Here is a 15,688-nt window from a genome sequence, read left to right as displayed (position 1 = left end):
TTTGCCATCTTCACTACTGGTGCTGTGGTCTTTCGTCTCTGCTTGTAAAAAAGCATATGGGGTGCAGGTTAATAGGATGTAATTTGGGTGGTATGGATTCATAGGGCTGACTGAGCCTGTTACAATGTTGTATGTCTAAGTTTTTTTAAAATGTCATTTGCCTTTACATGACAACAGGGCTGGCATCTGCAGGTGCAACAAAATTTCTGGCAGCCTAGCAGTTAGAACTGAAGACTTTCCTGCAAGAGTAACAGAAGAGAATGTGTGGTATTACAGGCAGAGATGCCATGTCTTCTCAATGACAAATTACATTAAGGGAATGCTTCCTCTTCTTTTTAGACAGGTCCTTGAAACTGAGGTTAGTATGCTTTCATTCTGGTGCTGTGGATTCTGAGTTGGCTGGTGAGACCAATGTGGGGATCAGAATCTTCAGTGGGTAATTTACTAAACCGTCTGCTTCATCAAGGCAACAGGCCCTTCAACTCAACTGATCCATGGAGACCCAAGGTGCTAGTCCCATTTGTCTGCATTTGGCCCATGTCCTAATTCTTTCCTATCCATGAACTTAAAGTATATCTACCTTTACCACCTCCTCTGGTAGCTCATTCCACATAGTCTCCTATGTGAAAAATATGGCCCTCAGGACCCTTTAAAATGTTTCCCCTTAAACCTATGCCCTATCTTTTTGACCCACCACCCTGGAACAAAGACGATGACCATCTACCTTATCTGTGCCCCTCATGATTTTATGAATTTCTATAAGGCCCCAGCTTCCTTCGCTTCAGGGAGAACCGTCCCAGCATATTCAGTCTCTTCCTGAAAACTCAAGTCCTGACAACATCCTTGTGAATTCTGTCTGCACCCTTTCTAGATTAATCACATTACAAGTCTCATCTGAGGCCTTTCCAAGCCTTGTCATCCTTCCTAAATTATGATGTCCATATGTAATATGACACTCTAGCAAGTTCTGAGAAGAGGACATTTTGCCACAGTTCTGCAGAGTTGTATTTTCCCCTTCCCCTTTGAAAATTTAATTTGAATCTTTCTTTTTTATAAACTGTCCTTTCAGGTCCCATGAATTCCATGAACTTGATCTTATCCAACCTCTTCTTCCCATGTTCTAATATGTACTCTTTCATTCACTTACCATTCCAGCTAATTGATCGGCATGGATTCCTAATTTATTAACATTCAGTCAATTTATTTTAAAATTCGATCATAGTCTCACCTCCTTCCTATCCCTGTGGTCAACATTAACTTTCTGAGCTCACTATATTTCATCAATCTTGGGTTCTGGAAGAACCATGAACTTAATTGTTCCCCAATATTGAGCAATTTCAGCTGCTGAGATTGTAACATCTCCATGACTCTCCCTTAGTCTCTCTGCTTCCCCACTTCTATCTCCTCTTTTATACAATTCCTGACAATCTATTAAGCTTTTGGCTAGCCTCCAAAATACTAAGTGGCTCTTTACCGAATATTGTTTGTTAATACATATATGAAGCACCTTAAGATTTTTTAAGGATTTGGAGTTGTTATTTTTATTTCATATTTGACTTGGCTGATTATATAGAAAGCAGTCCATGCTTTCCAAGGTCCTGCCATGACAAAACACATGCTATTCTGAACTTTGTCACAATAACCAAGCAGGATACAATTGACAATCTCACATACATGCATTTGAAGTAGCTTTAAAAAAAACCTGAATGTCCCCTCTGTCATTTCCTGCCCCATCTCTGAATAAACTTTATTTATTCGTTCAAAAAACAAATAATATATGACATGTGCAGCAATTAAACATATACATGAATGTTTTTTTAATATATAGAAAAAAAAAAGGAAAAAGAAGAACCCCCCCCCCTTCAGCCAACTCTCCTAAGGAGAGCCATAAAAAAAATTAAAGAAAAAGTTAAATATACATATTGAAATCTAGTCAATATAAATTTAAATATAAATATTCCGAGTGTAACAGCCACTTATTAATAAAAAATTATAATTATCATGTGAAACATGTGTAATATTTTCCATTATTAAACAATATTTCATCTCATTATGCCATCTATTAATATCAATCATATTGTATCTTTCCACGTACTAGCAATACATTTTTTGCGCTACGGATAAAGCTAAATATACAAAAGCAAGCTGGAGCTTATCTAATCCCAAACCTTTCAGAGGTTGCAAACTACCCAATAAAAATACTGTTGGATCTAAAACTATTTTAATCTTATACAGATATTCTAAAAATGATTGAATTTTCTTCCAAAAAGATTGTATATGTATGCATAACCAAACAGCATGAATAAAAGTTCCAACCGTATCACCACATCTAAAACACAAATCTGATTCATTAAAACCATATTTTTTTTATTTTTCAGGAGTCAAATATAATTGATGTAAAAAATTTTAATTAATCATTGCATAACGTGCATTTATCTAGTTACACTATCATAACAAATATCTAACAAATCATCTTCAGAAAAAGTAAAACCAATATCCGCTTTCCATTTAATTTTAGATCTATCCCAACCATTTTTATCCATACCATCCTGTAATATTTGATAAATATATGAAATATGACCCTTCTCTGGTACCTTCATAAGAGAAGTCTCAAATTTAGTCATTTTATGTAAAATCATATCTCTACCAAACATACATTTTACCAAAGATCGAATTTGATTTTAAAGAAATAAAGAGTTCTTACCAATACCAAAACCTTCCCTCATCTGATTAAAAGATAAAAACTTACCCTCTTTAAAACAATCTCCCAAATTTTTCACACCTTTAAATCTCCAATGCAATAAACTTTGATTATGTATTGAAAAAGAAATAAGTTGATTATTATACAACGGAGTCAAAGCCGATAATTTACCCCTAGAGCTTGTCATTTTATTTTTCTTTATCCATAACTTCATTAAATGTTTTAGTATAGGCACATTATATTGTTGTAACAAATTTGGCTTGGCTTGGCGGACGAAGATTTATGGAGGGGGTAAAAAGTCCACGTCAGCTGCAGGCTCGTTTGTGGCTGACAAGTCCGATGCGGGACAGGCAGACACGATTGCAGCGGTTGCAGGGGAAAATTGGTTGGTTGGGGTTGGGTGTTGGGTTTTTCCTCCTTTGCCTTTTGTCAGTGAGGTAGGCTCTGCGGTCTTCTTCAAAGGAGGTTGCTGCCCGCCAAACTGTGAGGCGCCAAGATGCACATTTGAGGCGTTATCAGCCCACTGGCGGTGGTCAATGTGGCAGGCACCAAGAGATTTCTTTAGGCAGTCCTTGTACCTTTTCTTTGGTGCACCTCTGTCACGGTGGCCAGTGGAGAGCTCGCCATATAACACGATCTTGGGAAGGTGATGGTCCTCCATTCTGGAGACGTGACCCATCCAGCGCAGCTGGATCTTCAGCAGCGTGGACTCGATGCTGTCGACCTCTGCCATCTCGAGTACTTCGACGTTAGGGGTGTAAGCGCTCCAATGGATGTTGAGGACGGAGCGGAGACAACGCTGGTGGAAGCGTTCTAGGAGCCGTAGGTGGTGCCGGTAGAGGACCCATGATTCGGAGCCGAACAGGAGTGTGGGTATGACAACGGCTCTGTATACGCTTATCTTTGTGAGGTTTTTCAGTTGGTTGTTTTTCCAGACTCTTTTGTGTAGTCTACCAAAGGCGCTATTTGCCTTGGCGAGTCTGTTGTCTATCTCATTGTCGATCCTTGCATCTGATGAAATGGTGCAGCCGAGATAGGTAAACTGGTTGACCGTTTTGAGTTTTGTGTGCCCGATGGAGATGTGGGGGGGCTGGTAATCATGGTGGGGAGCTGGCTGATGGAGGACCTCAGTTTTCTTCAGGCTGACTTCCAGGCCAAACATTTTGGCAGTTTCCGCAAAGCAGGACGTCAAGCGCTGAAGAGCTGGCTCTGAATGGGCAACTAAAGCGGCATCGTCTGCAAAGAGTAGTTCACGGACAAGTTTCTCTTGTGTCTTGGTGTGAGCTTGCAGGCGCCTCAGATTGAAGAGACTGCCATCCGTGCGGTACCGGATGTAAACAGCGTCTTCATTGTTGGGGTCTTTCATGGCTTGGTTCAGCATCATGCTGAAGAAGATTGAAAAGAGGGTTGGTGCGAGAACACAGCCTTGCTTCACGCCATTGTTAATGGAGAAGGGTTCAGAGAGCTCATTGCTGTATCTGACCCGACCTTGTTGGTTTTCGTGCAGTTGGATAATCATATTGAGGAACTTTGGGGGACATCCGATGCGCTCTAGTATTTGCCAAAGCCCTTTCCTGCTCACGGTGTCGAAGGCTTTGGTGAGGTCAACAAAGGTGATGTAGAGTCCTTTGTTTTGTTCTCTGCATTTTTCTTGGAGCTTTTCTTGGCACATTATATTGTTGTAACAAATTTATATTCCATCTAAACAAAAATTGATGTGTTTCAAATTCAGAAATACTTGCCATCTCAATTTTAGCCCAACTGGGAGGCTGTACCAAATTCATCAATGAACTAATAAATTTAAGTTGGGCTGCTTCATAATAATTTCAAAAATATGGTAAACATAGTCCCCCTAACTCACATTTCCAAGTTAATTTATTCAAAGCTACCCTCGAAAATTTACCCCTCCATAAAAACTCCCTAGCCATTTTATTCAAATCGCAAAAAAAAAAATTTTTATCAAGTAAATACGGAATAGATTGAAACAAGTATTGTATACGTGGAAAGATATTCATCTTAATTGTATTTATCCTACCCATTAAATTAATAGGTAAATCTTTCCATTTAATCAAATCAGTTTTTTTTTTCATTAACAGAACATAATTTAATTTATATAAAAATTGATAATTAACACTCAAAATTATATCCATATATTTAATTCGATCAGTCCACTTCAAATTAATAATATTCTTATAAACGGAATAATCTCCTTCACTTACCGGTAATATTTTACTTTTTTCCCCAATTAACTTTATATCCAGAAAGACATCCATATTGTATTAAACATTCCTTCAAGTGCAAAAGTGACTGAGCTGGGTTTATTCAATACATCATCAGCAAATAAATTAATTTTATACTCCTCATCTAAAACTTTCATACCTTGTATCTGTGTATTTTGATTTATCAACTGTGCTAAAGGTTTAATCACTAATGCAAACAAAGCTGGTGATAAAGCACAACCTTGACATGTTGATCGAGTTAACTTAAAAGATTCCGAATTCAAACCATTCGTCAATACTCTAGCCTCCGGTTTACTATATCGACCCCTAATCCAACCAATAAAAGGACCAAGCTTAAATTTCTCCAAAACTTTAAACAAAAAATTCCATTCAACTCTATCAAATGCTTTTTCTGTATCTAAGGATATCACCATCAAAAGATTGTCGAAATCTATTAATCAAACTAATCACGTGCAAAATGTTATCTGAAGCATATCTATTCTTTATAAAACCTGTTTGATCAATATGAATCAACTTAGGTAAAAATTTAGCCAATCTATTCGCTAATATTTTAGCTATTATTTTATAATCTACATTTAACAATGAAATTGGTCTATATGAAGATACTTTCAAAGGAGCTCTATCTTTTTTAGGAATTACTGCAATTAAAGCACTAGAACAAGACTCAGGTAATTCATAATGTTCTCCAACTTGACGTAATACATCCCCAAACAATGTAGATAAATCATTATAAAAAATTATATAAAATTCAACCAAAAATCCATCTCTGACAGAGTGAGCAATTCCCATATTAAACCAGAAAGGAAGCTTGCTATCCTCAATCCCAAGAGATTTTCTAAGAAGTTATTTTTTTCTTAATTCTGTGAAATTCTTTTGTGCAATATATATTGGCAATCACAATATAAACACAGCAAACTTAAAACACATTGAAATCCTTTTGGAATGAGGCTTTTTGTGAATTATTTCCCAAGGGATGGGCTGGTCCTCAGACTCAGAGTGAACTACAGTATTTGAGAATAACAGCTGGTTTCACAGATACCCTTAAACCAAGTTAATTAATTTGTCCATTATTCAGTGCTTCCCTTTTAATCTCAATTACACAGATGAATTCAGTGCCAAGAATATTAATGGTTCTCAATGGCAGCCATGTCTGCATTGCAGGGGATGATATAAACTGTTAATCAACCAGTGTAACAGATTGGATTTACACAGCAAATTAATTACTATAATGAAATGTCAAATTTGCTTGAAGTTTTTAAACTAACTTCCTTCAAATCTTCCTTCCGACACCACTCATCCTCTCTCCACTTCTGAAGGCATTGATTCTTGCTAGGATAATATTTCCTACCTGTGGATTCTTGGTGGAACATACTTCCCCACAGATGGTGATTCTCCTTAGGATGATTTTTTTTTAAATTTAATGTTTTCACAGAAAATTGTTATCTTTGTGATACAGGTTTCAGGTTCCACACACTGAACTAGGAATTAGACCAAGCTGTTTGCTTGATGAGAAAGTAACTTGGATTGCCTTAATGCTGTTTGTAAAGGTGGCTTAGACAGCAAAACTTCAGTTGCAACATTCCCAGAACCATGTTGCTGGATGTAACATTGACACTCATACTTGGTCTCAGCAGAGTTCCTACTTATTTACTGCAAGTTCTTGCAAGTCAATACAGGTCATAGGAATCTTTATACTCAACTTTTAAATGATTATAGCCAAATACAGACAACATCCTACTAAATTAATGGGTGGTGGGTTAGAGAGTACCTCCAGGAGTCAGGGAGACCTGAATAGGCTTGTGAAGAACTGTGCCCAGTGAAGTCATAATCCTTGCACAAGATGGCCATGAAGACCCTAGCAAGATGTTAGCTGGAAGATTCCTGTAAAGACCGAGTGCAAGGTTGCTCTGTCTGCTGCTATTTTTCTTCCTCGATCACTGGGCTCAGTTGACATGCCTAATGAAACAGTGAATAAAAATTATGCAATTCTGAAGCTATCATGAAACAGGTATAGTTGGTTCAGAATCTGCAGTGTCACAGTTTAACACAAATAACTTGTGTCACAGAGTCCCAGTAGACCACCTATGATTTTTTTTTATAATTTAGAAATATAGCACTGTAACTGGCCAATTTGGCCTTATGACTCCATGGCACTGAAATTACACTGCATTAACCTAAACCCTGCTACGTTTTTGAATGGTGGGAAGAAAACAGAGCTCCTGGAGAAAACCCATGCAGACACAAGGAAAATGTACAAACTCCATACAGACGGTGCAGGATTTGAACCCAGGTTCGGTCCTGATCGCTGGCACTGTAAAGGCATTGCGCTAACCACTATTCCAACCAAGCCACTGCCAGCAGCTGGCCTGTACACTTCCTCTACTCTCAAGGGAAACAAATAATTGGTTAGGCATCACACTACCTGAACCAAAGGAATCAGCATAAAGTGGGATTTGGGTGCCAACATTCACACAATGCACAATGGACTAAATAAGCTGCAGGTTGCCACTTCCCTATTCCCAGAAAGAATGGTTATAGCTAGTTGCGAAACAAGAAAGTCTGCAGACGCTATGATTGCAGTAACTACACAGCAGTGCTGGAGAAACTCAGCAGATCCAACAGTGACCATAGGAGGTACAGATATAAACCAATGTTTCAGACCTGAGGCCTTGATGAAGGGCTCTGGCCCAAAACATTGGCAATACATCTTTGCCTCCTATGGAGGCTGCGGGAACTACTGAGTTTCTTCAGCACTGCTGTGATAGCTGGGTGATTCTCTTCCAGTTCTGAGAGTTACTAGGGTTGATGCTAAATGCTTCATTTTTCTGCTACAATTTTCCACTTGCTAACTGCATTTTGCGAAGAAATAAAAATTTTTTCTTTTAAACATGGGAAAGCAGTTTTAATTAAATGGCTCAACATAATAGAAAGGAGTATGATTTTCCAATTTGTCCCCCAAGTCTGCTCAACCATTCAATTAGAACATGGCTGATCATCTATCAGTATCTCAAGTCCACTTTCCTGGAATTTTCTTTGATTCCTCAAGTATACAAAGCTGCTTTGACTGCACTCAAGGAATGAATATTAAGTAGAGAATTTCAAAGGTTTTCAAAGGCACTTTTTATCATGAGTCTTTGCCTTACAGTTTTGCATTCTCCAGCCAGAGTAAACTATTAGCCTTTACCCTTTCATGTCCTTTAAAAATCATCAAACATTACAATGTGATTGCAAGATTCTTTCTACTTAATATCTCCCCAATGTCTGTCCTGTCATCCAGGGAAGCAATAATGTTACTCCCTCTAATGTAAAAATATTCCACCCAAACTGCATGATGTGACAAGACCACCTCTGTCTCCCATTCATATGCTGACAAAGGGATTTTCCAATTCTCATCATCAGTGTGCCCTTCAATTGAATAACCCCTAGAAGTCCCACAAAACTGGGAATAAATGGCTTTTGAGAAACAGTGCCAAATAGTGTTTTGAGACAACTTAAAGGCATAGCTCATCTAGTAAGGAACAGGTCTGTTGTGGAAAGGCATTTTCACCTTATGACATGCTCTATGATTTTGGCCACAGCTGGTTAAAGAGATGTTGCCATAAGTTAAATGGAGTAGCAGAGACAAGATTTGGTATTTTATTCTCAGACCACTTTATAACCTCTCAGTGGAAGGCATGATTGACTGTTTCTCTAAAGATAGAAATTCAGTTCCATGTATCGATACCAATAAAAAGAAAGTGAATAAAGCATTAAAAAAAACTTTTATATGCCATATTTCAGGATGCCCCAAGTGTTTGTCAGCCAATGAAAAATGCAACTTTGTCAGTGCAACTTACGTGGCAACACATGACCCCAGGTAGCAGCCATCCCCACCTTTGTGCATGCTTCCGAGTCCTGGACTACCTTTATCTAGCACCTTAAAGCATTGGAAAGACAACTGATGCTCTCGAGAGAAAAAAAAACTTCATACATATTGCTAATGTCAATAGTGTTGTTCAGATGAAAGATAATCATCTGACAAAACAAATCCTCTACTCCCCACCTTAAAGAAGTAAAACGTAAAAGAGGAGGTCAACAGAAAGGATTTAAAGATGTCTTAAAAACCAACATAAACATCAACAATTGGGAAAACAATGCCAAGGACGGGAATCTCTGACAAGCCATCATCCGAGAAGGAAAAGCAGAGTTTGAAACCAATAGATGTTCAGAATTAGGAGAAAAGAGAAGAAAATGGAAAGAGAGGCAACAACCAAAGCCATCTGATACTACCTGTTCTGAATGTGAAGATCTTTCAAAACCAAGATTAGACTCATGAGATAGGTTTCTCCAGGACCACAGAGCACATTACACAAATAGAAGTTAAGAAAGCAGTTAAAGCATTAAGGTATTAAAACGTTTACACTGAAAGTGCATGGCACACTATGCACATCTGTACTGGGAGTTCAGGAGTCTGATGGCTTGGGGGAAAAAGCTGTTTCCCAGTCTGAGTGCTTCGGTACCTCCTGCCAGATGGCAGAAGGAAGAACTGTTTACATACAGGATGTGTGGAGTCTTTCACAATGTTTATTGCTTTGCACCTCAATCAAGTGTAGATGTACATGCTAAGAAGAGGATCCACAAAAGGTCTTTTCCACTGCCTTCTCTTTCCTCTGCAGCGTCTTGCAGTCCAAGGTGGTACCTCCTCCAAAGCAGACGGTGATACAGTTGCATAGGATGCTCTCAATACATTCTCTAAAAAATGTAGTGAGGACAGAGGGTGGGAGATGGACTTTTCTCAGCCTTTGCAGGAAGTAGAGGCACTCCTGGGCTTTCTTGGCTGTGAAGCTGGTACTAAAGTGAGGTTCTTTGCCAGGTGTACAGTGAGGAACTTGATACTCTTGTCAACCTCAATGTTAGAGCCATCAATGGTCAGGGAGCGTGATCTCCCTGGGCCCTCCTGAAGTTGACAACCACATCTTTTTTGTAAATCATTCAGACGCAGGCTGTTTGCTCTGCCCCCTTGTTCTCAATGATAAGGCTCACCACTGTCACGTCATCAGGAAACTTGATGATGTGGTTTGAGCTGTGTTTGGCCGCACAATCGTTGGTCAGTAGGGTAAACAGCAGTGAACTAAGTATGCAACCTTGCGGGGGGGGGGGGGGGGCCATGTTCAGTGTGATAGCCTCGGAGGTGCTGTTTCTGATCAGGGCTGCTTGAGATCTCCCTGTCTGGAAGTATTCATATATACAAATAAATACAAAAATATTGTTTTGTAAACATGAGATGGCTAGTGTGAGCAGTTCCTTTGGATGTTCAGCATTCTCACATCCCGTGGTAAGCTGTTCCTCAGCTTGGTAATGCTGGTTCTGATATTTCTTTCTCTCTTTCCCGAGAGGAGCAGCTGAAAGGTGCTGTGTGCGAGGTGGAAGGGGCCCTCAATAATTTTGCGTGCCCTCTTCAGCCAATGATCCTGATAGATCAGATTCATTGGAGGGGGAAAGGAAGGAGTCTCCAATGATCCCCTCTGCCACTCCAATCTATTGCTCTGCAACAACTGTTCCATACTGTGATGCAGCCAGCCAGGTCACTCTCAATAGAGCTCCTGTAGAAGGTTGACATTGTGACTATAAATAGGAAGATTGATATCACCAATGCCTGGTTGCCCATGATAAAACTTGCTCTTCAAATGAAAACACAAAATGGAGAAACTCATCAGTCAAACAGTATCTTGGTCTTCGAATGCACAAAGGCCTATTATCATGAAACAAAACTTACTACTATTCCAACGGCCGGAATCCTTTACAAAGATGGCGAGCCCATGGCGTCAGCACTGAATCACGTCTTTGAATCTGAGCCAATCAGCACCGAGGGAGGGACGGGCTCCAGTGATTGGCTTGGTCAACAGCCTCTCGGGTTCCGGGTTGATTGCGTCAAAGTGCGTGATCAGTCGTCACCAGTGAGCGCGAGCGGCGGATGGGTTGAGCACACAATGGGCGCGATTTCAGCACGGAGTCAGTCGCGCGCCAGCAGGTTAGGGTGCACCACGCACGCTCACAGGGTGGGGCAGGCGATTGGACGGCGGGGCGAAGTTCGGTTGAGGCAGCGGCTGTCCGTGCAAAATGGTGGTCGGCGACCGGGGCGGCCGTGAGTCGCGGCCGTTTCTATGGCGATGAGGCGGGTGGGGCCACAGGAAAAATGACACAGGGCAAGAAGAAGAAGCGCCTGAACCGCAGCGTGCTGCTGGCAAAGAAAATCATCATCAAGGACGGAGGCACGGTGAGTCGGGAACGGCCCTCCCTCCTCCCCGGGAGGGACCCGGCATTGGATGTGTGGGCCCGAGAGCATGGGAGGGGTGTTCAGGCGCGGTTGCTAAAGTCAGCAGGCGCCGTGGCTGAAGTCAAATCACAGCGCTAGAGAAGCTCAGCAGGTCGCTTGATACCAAGCGACGATTCGGGTTTGGGCCCGTGGTATTGGGAACTGTGTGGCTGCATGGGGTGGGCGGCAGGCATGTGCGGCGAGTGAGGGGGGGGGGGCAATGTCGGCGCCGCTATCGTGATTGGGGGGGAGGGTTAATAATTAAAAATCCAATGCCATTGGTGATGGAGGCGGTGAGATTGCCGCCAAAGGGTTGTGTTTGGGACGTGTTTCTCCCTGCCCCCACCCCCCGCCCCTTGAATGAGTAGGGGTATTCAAATGGGTCGGAGTAGGAAGAATGGAGAGGGATTTTTAGGTGGGGGGGGGAACATATGAAAGTGGAGGTGTGGATAAGTTATGGAGGAAGATTTATGAAGGCCTGAATTGCACGTATATCTCGGAATCAGAACTTATTGTCCTGAACGAGTTGCGAAATTCGTTGTTTGCGGCAGCATTACACTTAGGATTTTCCAAAGTAAGGTAGTGTGTATGATTCATTCAGAGGGGGAAGAAGCTGTCCTGGTGCCGCTGAGTGCTCGCCTTCAGTCTCCTGTACTTTCTCTCTCTCTTCTCCCCCCCCATGGTCGCCTAGTGACCATGGGTGGGGGGAGAGATCCTTTAGGATAGAGGCTGCATGTAGATGTCCTCGGTGGGGTGAAGTCTGGTGCTCGTGATGTCCCAGGCAGAGTTAACAACCCTCGAGTTTTTTTTCTTGTCCTGAGAATTGGCACCTCTGTACCAGATTTGGAATGTAACGTTGAATTGTTTCATATTTTTCTGTGGTCAATGTTTTGGGTAGCAATTGGGCATAAGATTTAGGAGCAGAAATTTGTCCGTCGGGTCTGCTCTGCCCATTCAAAATATTAGGAAATGGATGAAGTGTAATTTATTTAGGGACATGCAAGGTGAGTACAAGGCTGGTCAATGTATGTTGTGAGTTGTTATGGAATGTTTTGAGAGCAAGTTCAAAAGGTGTGGATAGGTTAACTCTCAAGGTGAGGGAATAGAAATGGACAATACATTCTGGACCATGGGGTGTAATGGACATGGACTCAAATGTGTGGGTGTATGATTATGTTTAGATTAGATTTAGATTATGTGGCTTTTAATGATCGTTTGTTGGGAGAGGAGGCTAAGAAAACAGTAGCAGAAGTAATAGACCAGATTATGGGTTGAATGTGGTCATGATTCACATGAGTGCTGTGGGTGGATGTATGGGATAAGTGGAGGATAAATGGAGGAAGACTGGTAGGTTGAAAGCCCTTATGGTTAGGGTATTGAACACGCAGATGGCTTTGTGTTGAGCAGTGTTACGTTATTTAATTCAAATAAATAATGGCATCATTGTTTACAAGTTAATTCATGGCCTTCTCTCTGTCTCAAATCTGGCACCCCACAATCCTGGTCTCTCTGGCATTTAAACTGCTCTCATTTGTGCACTTCCTTTTGCTGCTAAACATCACAAAGTTCTGGTATCCCTTTTCTACACTTTACAACTCTTTAATAACTCCTTTAACTGGTCCAATTTCCCAGCTTCTGGTCATCTAATACATGAATCTACTTTAGCTTGATGCCATATACAATTTAAACTAATGCTAAATATCATAGAAAAAAATACTTTCGTTAATCCATTAGTATAATGATGAATAAAATAAATGGCCATTTCCTTGCTGTTTAAGACTAGAATGGAAATGCTTGTAAGGCAATGTGGCTTTGGCTTATTAATTTTGTAACTTGACAATTTTCTTGGTTGTGGACTGCAGAATTTAAATGAGGGTATTTGCAAATGATGTGCAAATTTGAAATTTTCTGGAAGGTAGGGTTTGATTTCTTTGATCAGAAATGTAATGCCTGAAAAGGCAGTTAAAACAATTTGACATAATACCAAAAGGTGTTGGTGAACTACTTGAGGTGGAATAGTCAAAAATACTAGTTTGAGAATTAGGATATTTAGATACCAAGTCTATTCTTGATTCAAAAAATGTGGGTGGGTTTAAAATTTCAGTGAAATGTGCACCCACTGCAACTCATAATTTGTAATGGGTGATAAAGTTCTGCCATTTCTCCCATTTCATGTGGTTTTGATGGGTTTGTTTTGTTCTTAAATCTGAATTTAATCTAAAACACTTCCACCTGTAAACTATTGGCTTTGCTACTTATTTTTAAAAAAAATATTTTTCACAATTTGAACCATATTGACCAAAATACACATAAACATAACCCTCTTGAATATACACAGTCATTTTCTCCCCTTTTTCTTCCCTCCCTCCTTCCCACCCCCCCCCCCAACGCTCAACATGTATGATACATTAAACCCATTAAACAATGTCATCACACAATGAAAGTAAACAAGAAAATTGTGTCATCTACTTTTACACACTGGGTCAGTTCATTTTGTCTTTTCATTCTGTGATTTTAGGTGGTGGAGGTCCGCGGTACGACTTCTCTGTTGTGTTCCATGTACGGTTCCCAAATTTGAACGATACTGTGATGTTATTTCTTAAATTATATGTTACTTTTTCCAATGGAATACATTTATTCATTTCTATGCACCATTGCTGTATTCTCAGGCTATCTTCTGATTTGAATGATGCTCTACCCAATGTCTAGGTTAGAATGGCAAGTTGATGATTCGCTGGAAATGAATGAGCTCAGTGTTCCATTGCTAACCTTTGTTCTAGGTATTAGACATTTCACCTGTGCCATCAATCTTGTCTGGAAAGTGAACAGAGAGAGGGGCCAATAAATATTGTGTGATCTGAGATGCCAATTCTGAGCAAATCTTAAAAATGGAAAGTGTTCTATTCATTTTGCTCCTGTATTTTGGTCTTAACAAATTCTCAGTATGTTTGCACTGTGTTTTCTACTTAGAAAGTTGCTCTATTGGACTTTAATTAATTCAATTATACTTTTAATAAAACAATAGTTGTTTTACTTGGCCTTTTCTCTTTAACCACTTCTATTTTTATGCTACTTTGCATCCATTTAAATGATATTTTAACCAAATAACCAGTTGTTACAATTACATTTCCATCTATTTACTCCATGATATTCATCTGAAATCTATTAGGTTTGACTTAATCACAGAATAGTTCTACACATTTGGACAGTCAAGTCCATACAAGAGTTTTTCAGCATGTGTAATTTCACCACTCTCCTATAGCCTTGTAAACTTTTTCTTCATAATTATCTAGTTCACTTTCAAATGCAAGTGAATTTACAACCTTTGAACCTTCTAAATGATTATTAATCCAATGAATAGAATCCTCACACTTATTTTGCCTCTCTGATTTATTCCATATGACCCAGCTCATGTCCACTTCACATTTTTGGTCTTTAATTCTTCTGTCTGATCTGCTCACAATCTTTCAGGCGGGAACAACCCCACTTCCTTTTGCCTTGATTTGACAAATTAAACTTTATTTGCCATTCCTTGGCCAATTTGTCCATTTTGTCAAAATCCCACTGTCAACTATACCACCAATTTTAATGACATTTTAAAAATTTGGAAGCCATGGCACCAATGTTTTCATCCAATTGTTAGTATAAATGACAAATAACATTGACTTGGAACCAAATCCTGTAGCACTGGTCACAGACCTTCAAAGTGAATAGCAGACCTTCAATATTACAAATCTTGTGGGTTTTTTGTATTCAATTAGCTAAGTCAAACTAAATCCTATGTGATCTCATATTTCAGATTTGTTGCCAGAGTACATGCATGACATCACATACAACTGAGGTTCCTTTTTCCTGCAGGCATGGCAGAATTACCATTAATTGGTAGTACAAAAAAAGCATAAAATGTGAAAACAAGAAATTTAAACAAATGGCAATACAGAGAAAACAAAAAAAATCAGTAAATGCACAAGCAAGAGTCCTTAAATGAGTCTGAGTTTGTGATTGAGGAGTCTGATGGTGGAGGGGTAGCAGCTGTTCCTGAACCTGGTGGTGCAAGTCTTGTGGCACATGTACCTCTTTCTTGATGACAGCAGCGAGAATAGCATGTGTACTGGGTGTTGTGGGTCTATGATGATTACTGCTGCTCTCCGACGGCTGTGTTCCCTGTAGATATACTCAATAGTGGGGAGGGTTTATGATGTCCTGGGTTGTGTTCACTACCTTTTGTAGGGTTTTGCACTTGGGTATTGGTGTTCCTGTATCAGACCATGATGCAGCCGGTTAGCATGCTTTCCATGGCACCTCTAGAAATTTGCCAGGGTTTCTAATGTCATAGTAAACCTCTGTAAGCTCCTGAGGAAATAGAGGCACTGATGTGCTTTCTTCACGATGCTGTTGCTGTGTCGAGCCCAGAAAAGATCCTCCAAGATGGGGACTTCCAAAAACTTCAAA

General features: G+C 40.1%; 2 protein-coding genes across 5 annotated transcripts in view; one reads left to right on the top strand and one right to left on the bottom strand.

The window, feature by feature from the left end:
* The window catches only part of pgpep1 (pyroglutamyl-peptidase I), a 53,851-nt gene extending 43,018 nt beyond the window's left edge, over positions 1 to 10,833 (bottom strand). The window contains exons 1-2 of one of the 3 annotated variants that reach the window (XM_069927908.1): positions 10,697 to 10,833; positions 6,710 to 6,897 (exon numbers count right to left, since the gene is read on the bottom strand). In XM_069927908.1, coding sequence (XP_069784009.1) covers positions 6,710 to 6,767 — 58 coding nt within the window. In that variant the 5' untranslated portion in view covers positions 6,768 to 6,897; positions 10,697 to 10,833. Of the gene's footprint in view, positions 1 to 6,709; positions 7,018 to 10,696 lie in introns of those variants that run through there. The other 2 variants (XR_011354372.1, XM_069927907.1) reach the window with 2 other exon arrangements.
* A 124-nt stretch (positions 10,834 to 10,957) lies between these two features.
* The window catches only part of LOC138758643 (hippocampus abundant transcript 1 protein), a 54,498-nt gene continuing 49,767 nt past the window's right edge, over positions 10,958 to 15,688 (top strand). For both annotated transcript variants that reach the window (XM_069927905.1, XM_069927906.1), the window contains exon 1: positions 10,958 to 11,197. In XM_069927905.1, the coding sequence (XP_069784006.1) occupies positions 11,117 to 11,197 (81 nt within the window). In that variant the 5' untranslated portion in view covers positions 10,958 to 11,116. The remainder of the gene's footprint in view (positions 11,198 to 15,688) is intronic.

Source organism: Narcine bancroftii, chromosome 3, assembly GCF_036971445.1.
Source record: "Narcine bancroftii isolate sNarBan1 chromosome 3, sNarBan1.hap1, whole genome shotgun sequence".
Taxonomy (NCBI): domain Eukaryota; kingdom Metazoa; phylum Chordata; class Chondrichthyes; order Torpediniformes; family Narcinidae; genus Narcine; species Narcine bancroftii.
Note: the sequence above shows the minus strand (reverse complement) of the source record. Positions and strands in the feature narration are given on the sequence as shown.